This window comes from Triticum urartu, chromosome 3A, assembly GCF_056163025.1.
Source record: "Triticum urartu cultivar PI428250 chromosome 3A, HENAU_Tu73, whole genome shotgun sequence".
In the NCBI taxonomy this organism is placed as follows: domain Eukaryota; kingdom Viridiplantae; phylum Streptophyta; class Magnoliopsida; order Poales; family Poaceae; genus Triticum; species Triticum urartu.
In genome coordinates, this window is record NC_141875.1 from 579,164,894 (window position 1) to 579,173,105 (window position 8,212).

Consider the following 8,212-nt stretch of genomic DNA (forward strand, 5'->3'; position numbering starts at 1 on the left):
TTCCAACAGATGACAGGATCCCATAGCTATATTGCACACTGCGAGGCTCTTGTAATTAGCTGCTGTTTCACTCTTTTCGTTGTACCATATTATCAGATCTCTATTGACTTGTTCCAAATGCAGAGGAAAGCCCACAAGGACCAAAAAGTACCTAAACCAAATGTTGTGGAAATATTCAAGGATTGTCACACCAGCAAGAAGAAGGGCATGACTACACTAGTCAAAGACGCTATTGTAAGTCCTTAATCCTCATGCCTTTTAACTACTAGTTACTCTGACTTGTGCCTTGAACTGCATGGTTTGCGCAGCCAATGTCTATTACTCTTTTCAATTTTATACACAATTGTCTTAGCGTATCATTGCACCTTACAAGGTTTAAATGAGATCAGTGATGTTCCTTTGATCTTGACCTGTAATGTAGTTTCGTGCTGGACTTGCCCACACAACGTTACAATTGCCTGTTTGTCTATTCTCAGTTGTTTTATGATAAGAATGATGTCATACTATGCTTACCGTATTATAAACTTCGTCTCTTTATCCTTAGCTTTCAATACAATGTGAAGAAATAGACAATACATTAGCGATGGTACATTGTCATATGTTTGGAACCTGGTTTTATTATGTACTTTGCAATAAAATACAACTAATATTTTACATGGGTTCACCAGAATAAGTTCTGTATATAGACCAAAGCTATTTTTTTGGTTTTGCTACCTCCTTAATATCTTCTGTTCTAGTACAACTAATGTAAAACCTCAACATTTCAGCGAGCTATGGAAAAAATGGTGGAACCGCCACCTTTTGAAGGTGGCGAGGAAACTATAACCGCAATGTCAGCTCTTGCTGCAGTGGATCAGTACCTGTCCACTAACAGTGCCAAAAGCATGTTCCTGCGTAATACTGGGTTGGTTGTTAAGGCAATCTCGTCCAAACTGCCTCATGATCAAGATATGGAAGCTCAAAACAATGTTGTATCTGTGCTGCAGACACAAGTCCGTTCCCTAACAGAGACCCTTTGTGAAACAAGGAGAGACATTGTTCGATGTTGTCAAGATATGCATGGTTTTGAAACTAGACTATCAGACATTTTCTATGTTGTTCAGGAGCCTAGGAGAATTGAAGGCGAAGGTTATGGTGCTCCATCGGACAATACAGTATGAAAACGTCAGTCAGGTCAAATGAACCGAGCTTCTGAACTTCTGGTGGTGCATTTATCTGCTAGACTATTAACTTTGATGCCAACCTTCCTTTTGTTTTATAGTTGTAATTTGTTTTGGTGCGATACAAAATTTGTTCTTAAAGTGCCGTCACCGGCTGAAGAAAACAGCAAGCCATTTTTGTATAGTGTAGGGTGTTCCCTATATTTGCACTGGTGGCGAACTTTGATGCCCAGTGGATGTAATATGTGTAATAGCCGTGATAGGCTAGCTTAAGTTGCTTGCCTATTTATTTCCTTATTGTCTTGTTTATTTGTTTTCTTGTAGTCTGTGCAGTTCTTTTTCCGCAGTTTGCTAGTGGCCGCAATAACCTATTTTTTAAAACTAGGCCCCAATAACCATGGGCTACATATTTACTGTAGTTAACATCGGCCTCCCATGGGCCGTAGAAACAATGGGCCTTCTAAGGTCCGTAAAAACAATGGGCCTTCTACGGGGCATAGAAACACTGGGCCTTATATGGGTCGTAGACACAATGGGCCTTCTACGGGCTGTATCATCAATGGGCCTTCTACGGGCCGTATGATCGGTTGGCCAAACATGGGCCAATAACATACCACATTATGGCCGTAAATGGGCTAGAGTTGAAATCATCCGTTTATGGGAAGGCCATAACGGGCCGTCGTTAATCGGTCGTATTTGATGACACTATGAAAACAGCCCAACGTATTAACGGGCCACAAACGGGCCGACTGTAACCACGGGCTGAATTTGGCCCACAAGCATAAAATGACAGTAACGGGCCGTAAGTAAACGAATGCTGGAAATGAGCCCAAGAATAGATGGACCCTGAGAAGGCCGAAAGATAGCATGGGTTGGAAACGGCCCAATGGAATAATGGGTCGTTAATGGGTATAAAGTGATACACTGTTCATTACGGGCCAGTTTCACCACATGCCGTTAATGGGTATAAACTGATACACTGTTCATTACGGGCCAGTTTTACCATGGGCCGTTAATGCGCCGAGGGTTACTAAGGGCCTCATATGGGCCGAAAGACGACATGGGCCATACATGGGCCGGAAGTTAAAACAGGCTGGAATTATACTGGACGGCCCAGATGACGCTACTGGGCCTAATTCGGATAGGCTGTAAATGGGCCCTGGGTTAGCGGGCTGTAAACGGGCTATATGCGAACAGGCCGTTAACACTCTTGCTGTGGGCCGGCCTGCCACCTTTTGACCAAGTCAAACGGGCCGGCCTTTTCATAGGAATGGGCCTCTGTTGGGCCGTGCCCACTACTAGGAAAAGGCATGCTAGTGGCGCACCGATTTTGCCTTCTAATGGCGCACTACTGGTGTGCCACTGGCATCACGCCATTAGAATTAAATTCTAATGGCGCACCACTGGTGCGCCATTAGTATCTTGTCTTCTAATGGCGCACCACGTAGTGCACCATTAGTATAGCCTGCAGTGCGCCATTAGAATGCCTCCCAGGGGGCCATATGTACCCATGTGCTTTGGCATTCTAATAGCGCACCAGTAGGTAATGCGCCATTAGTGTGATTATGAAAGTGCGCCATTAGTGTCTTGTGTGGTGCGCCATTAGTATGAATATTAGGTTTTATTTTTTTTGTTTTCTGATTTTTGCACAGGTTACAAAATATATTATTGGACAGAATATAGATAGCAGCACACAACAACAGCAGATTCATCGAATACAATAGAAGATTAGTCTCCGAATACAATTCATCATATTAGTCTCCGAATTCAAAAGACCGAACAAAGATAGAACATTACAAGTCTCGAGACCGCGAGTAGCGAGTTTGTCTTCACATTACAAGTCGATATCGATCATCTAATCTACCATCACATAGAAGAGAGCTATGGTCATCACGATGAAACTGGTCTTCATCTGGTTCCTCCAACGCTCCCTCCTCTCTCCCGCTAGATAGCGGGCGTATCTAGATTCCGCCTCCGCCCTAGTGGTGTACCCTTTGTAACTGTTACCGCTGAAATGGTGAAACTGTCTCCGACACTCCTCCCAGTCGTCGTAGACTCCGGGAACCTTACCCTTGTACTCGACATACGACGACATCTCTATGCACAAGCCAAACAACAGACAATACATAAGCAATATATAAGTATGCAACAAAAGGATCGAAAGAGAAAAGCAAGACATTAATAGCATGATTCATGGTCCTACTAATAAATAGCATCGATTACATCTAAGTTGAACGACTATCCAAACCAAAGAGACATACAATTCATTAAAGTTTAATTACAACATGAGCCAATCAATGTTTCAGAACTACACATAGCATCACTACTTTCGACTCGACTCATGGGACCGGAGCGTGGATGAAGACGCCGTCTGTCGTGATGGTCATGAAATCGCGGGCGTTGTCAGCCTGCATTTGTAGCATTGTGTCTATCTCACTGTTGGACGGTTGATTTCTGAGGTAGAACTGCCCCGAGGTATGAAGGACATCTTGATGGATGACTTCCGCCAAGTCCGACTGGATGCGAAAGAACTCTTGTCTGATGTCCGCGTCCTGGATTGCCGACAAGCTCGCGGCCCAATCTTTGAGATTATCTGGTAGCAGAACGTGATGATGGTCCCGTACGATCGCCCGCATGTGATGGAGGGCGTAGTAGGCATCCTTCTGACCGCCAGGCGGCTGCTTGACGCAAGAGAACGTCGTATTGTGGCCGAACACGTGCCTGCCGTACCTACGAACTGGCCTGGTGAAGGTGCCTCTAGATTTGGCGTAGCCGGAGAGAACATCATCAAGAACTTTCTTGATATTTGTGTAGTCCATCTTGGAGTCATGGTTCGGGTCCAAATACGTGGCCATGGAATATTTCAGGCTTAAGAGGATGAGTGTGGAATGTGTGTCACTGCACAGAACACGGAATGTTAGAAAAAAAAGAACGATCGAAATCTAAGAAATCATATGTTACGGGGTGGATGATCCTGATGTGATCCTGATGTAGTTTTTCTACTACAATTCTCTCCAGGTAGAAAAATGCATGAGACTTTGCTGATGAAGAGGCAGATGGTGAAGATACAATGCAAAATTTGGTGCCATTTTGGCTGATGGTGAAGATACAATGCATTAAAACTCTGGTGCCATTTTGGCTGATACTTTGGTGCCATTTTGGTGGCAATTTTTGCTGTTTTGGCTGATGTTGTTTTGGTGCTGTTTTGGTGCCATTTTGGATGGCTGCAGTGACTGTTTTGGTGCATTTTTTATCTCTTAATATGGTTGCAGTTATCATTAATTTTAGAGAAAAATATGGCTGTTATTTTTTTGTCTTGTTTCAGAAACAGGAGAAACCAAAGGGCCCACGTCTCCCTTGCAGAGTTTTCGAGGGCCAAAGGGTAGGACGTTTGAGTTTTCGAGGCAACTCCCCACGTCTCCCCTCCACTGGCAACTCCCCACGATGCAGAGGGGTTTTTCTTCCAGTCCAGGTAACTCCCCTCCTATTCCATTGCCACTCCATCTTCTTGCTCTGCCTCCCTCCTCATTCCATTGCCGCTCCATCTTCCTCCCTCTGCCTCCACCATCGCTGGCCCGGAGGGCAATGGCGGAGGAATCATGGAGCAACTCCCCTCCGTCTGCCAAGAGAATGGCGGAGGCATCATGGAGCAACTCCCCTCCGTCTGCCAAGCATCACCGTGGTGAGGTGTCTGGCAAGGAGCCACTGGTGGTCAACGATGACGTTCCGGTCCTCGGGCAGAAGCAGGACTACACCGTGCCGCTCAAGGTTGATATCCACCTGAAGGAGAAGCTGGATGTCGTATGCACCAGCAATCCAGACGAAGCCGACAAGAGGATCTGCGAGATTAGGAGGAGGCTCGACGACATGCTTTCTTGGTCGATCAGCGTTGATGTCGAGTATACCAGGGAAGACGAACCACCGCAAATGGCTGTAGTTCTGCAGTTATGTGTGGAGGATCTCGTCCTGGTATACCACATCACCGTGGCAACCAAATGGTAAAAACATCCAGTTCTGAAGTTTCTGTCTAATTAGTAGTTTCTGAAGTTTCTGAAGTAGATGAAATAGTTCTAAAGTTCTGAAGTAGATGCAATACTAGTTCTAAAGTTCTGAAGTTTCTGTCTAATTAGTAGTTTCTGAAGTTTCTGAAGTAGATGCAATAGTTCTGAAGTTCTGAAGTAGATGTAATACTAGTTCTGAATTTCTGAAGTAGATGCAATACTAGTTCTGAAGTTTCTGTCTAATTAGTAGTTTCTGAAGTTTTTGAAGTAGATGAATTTGATGCACCATATTAATTTGATGCAGGCCCAAGGAACTCTGCCCGCTCCTGCAGGAGAAGAAGCTGTACACCTTTGTTGGCTTCTCCATTGGAGGTGACAAGGAGAAGCTGAAGTTGTCTGGTTTGGAGATCAATCCCGACAAGTACGTCGACATGCAACGCAAATGGAGAGTTCCAAACAATGGAATGAAGTGGCAGTCTTTGGCTGAGTTTGCAGCCAGCCTCATCCACCCATCCTACAAGGAAATGAAGGAGAAGATCAACAAGAAATTGGAGCACAAACTATGGGGGGACAGCCCACTGCCAAACAACCTCATCGAGTACGCAGCGAAAGATGCGTACGTCACCTACGAGGCATGGAAGAAAATCGAAACCATCAAAGAAGGTTTGAAGCAATGGCAAGAGGCGGAGGATCATTGGGATGAACCCTACTACTGGGGATATTGAGTTGTTTGTGGTATTATGTGTCTCAGTTTGTAGTTATGTGGTTGAACAAGTTTGCTTTTGTTATGTTGAACAAGTTTGCTTTTGTAATGATGAACAAGTTTTCTTTTGTTATGTTGAACAAGTTTGCTTTTGTAATGATGAACAAGTTTGCTTTTGTTATGTAGTTATGTGATTGTTATGATGCTGGTGCAGAACACATATGGTTGTGATGTGATGCAAAATCCTTCAAGTTTTGGTGATCATTTAGTTCATGTTTTGGTCAGATCATACAGAATGTTGTCTAGAAGATTTTGTGATCATTTAGTAGTTTTTTTGAACTAAAGATGCTATTTTAACTGAATTTTGCTTCAACTGAACCCATTTCATTGTGAGCAAAAAAATATGCGCCAGCGGGGACTCGAACCCACGACCGTGCGCTTGTTTCACTATGTTTCACTATGTTTCATTTAGGTTCTCATCAACACCGAGGCACCCCATAGAAGCCAAGGTTTCATCATTTAGGGTTTGTCGATGCCGAGGTACCCTAAATGCTACGTTAAGTTTTCATCATTTAGGGTTTATCGATGCCGAGGCACCCTAGGTTGGGCCTAATCACTTGGCTCTATTGCCACCTATGCAGCAAGAATGGCGGGGAGTTGATCCTACTTAACTAAGTACTAAGATACCCCGGCCCATGCATTAGTCGCAAGTACCCCATATGTCCTATTTTTAGCAAAGTCATGCAAAAATTCACGGAAAATTTCAGCATGACCTTTGCTGAAAATAGGACATATGGAGTACCCGAATTTGCCGGAACAGAAGTTAATCGACATTCCGGCAAACTCAAGGGCCTCTCGGGGTACAGCAGCAGCATCACAAGTTCATAAAATTCCCATGTAGTACAGCAGCAGCATCACAAGTAGTACCAATGAACATATAGTCCAACACATTCTGAATTTGTTTGTCAAAGTGTTAGTAAGCATCACCCCCACAATGTGCATCCCTTGATTCCCTTCTCACCAGCAAACCACACTAATGCTCTAACTAGTGTACATAATCCATTCACCATGATCACATTTTCTTTTCTTTATACAGAAGCCTTTCACTATAACTATCTGATCCTTGCAAAGACTTGCATGACACATAACCACTCCCACAAAACCTGCAGAAGTGCAATAACTGAAAAAGCTGAAGTTCTTAGCATGAAGAATCACACAACACAGCACCTACATTATGATGATGCATTTGGATCTTCATTGGAGCATACAACAATGCAGGCAAAAAGAAGGAACTTAATTATGATGATACATTATCAACTGCAGACCTGAATGCATGCAATTCGTCCTTTCCCAAGCAGTGATGGTAACTGAAAGTATAACAACTAAAAACGCTGCTCTACTGTATGTGTCCAATAGTGCCATCATAACAGAACATGGAAAACTTTTCCCAAGGAATGAGAGAAACTAAAAGTAGCAAGTAAAAACTCTGCTCATCATAACAGAGCTTGGAAAATTTATAGGTCAGATTACACAAAAGTACTGATGCAAGCGGTACAGTACACAAAACTTGCAAACTTACAAGCACTACTGCAACTTCATTAAGCTACTGGAGTAAGTGAATCAACTGCACTTAATTAAGCTACTGGAGTAAGTAACTCCATGGAGTACTCACTGTAGTACGGCTAAATTTTCACGAGTACTTCTCTAGCATAAGCAACTGCTGACAACTTTCATACTCCAATGAGCAATGGGTACACAATTCAGAGTTTGTACAACACAATTCATACTTACTATTAAGTGGCAGTTCTTCATACATACTCCTATATTATACAGTAGCAAGCATCACATGTTTCAGATGGTTTTCTAGCAAGTATTTTCCAGAAAAGTGGATTGGTGGCACACAATTGCTACACTCAGTCGATCTACCTAGCATTATCAGCATGGATTTCATTGAGACATGAACAGAAATTGGGGTACCTGCACTGTCCTGCGGTGGTTGAGGAGTTGGATCCGGCAGCAGAGCCCAAGGGGGGTCGTTGGAATGGCGCTTGCGGCAGCGTCGGAGACGAGGAACTGGGGAAGGGAAGGGAAATCCGGTAGACGATAGCAGGGAGCGAACGGAAGGAGAGGAAAGGCGGATACTTTAGTACCTGCTCATCCGGGTCCTTGCTCGCCGCGGTCGAAGGAGAGCAGGGGCCGGTGGCGGAGGACGGCAGGGGCAAGCGGGGTGGGTGCATCGGGGCCGCGCTCGCCGGCTGCTGCAGGGGCTGGAGGAGGCCCTCACTCGTCGAAGGGAGGAGGAGAGGAGCGGGCAGTGCGCGCTCGGCTGATCCCGTTCGGGGGGCGCG

The 8,212-nt window shown here is 44.5% G+C and overlaps 1 protein-coding gene across 1 annotated transcript; it reads left to right on the forward strand.

Moving 5' to 3' along the window:
* The first annotated feature begins 4,745 nt into the window (after nucleotides 1-4,745).
* On the forward strand, nucleotides 4,746-5,886 carry LOC147980610 (uncharacterized). The gene is made up of 2 exons (XM_087515683.1): nucleotides 4,746-5,158; nucleotides 5,466-5,886. Exons 1-2 carry the CDS (start codon nucleotides 4,746-4,748, stop codon nucleotides 5,884-5,886), a joined length of 834 nt encoding a protein of 277 aa, XP_087371809.1.
* The last annotated feature ends 2,326 nt before the right edge of the window (nucleotides 5,887-8,212 follow it).

Excerpts from the sequence above, each read along its gene's own strand:
- LOC147980610 (XM_087515683.1), top strand. The coding sequence starts at position 4,746 with ATGGCGGAGGAATCATGGAGCAACTCCCCTCCGTCTGCCAAGAGAATG. Across the intron at positions 5,159-5,465 it reads ATCACCGTGGCAACCAAATG|GCCCAAGGAACTCTGCCCGC; the intron begins GTAAAAACATCC and ends AATTTGATGCAG.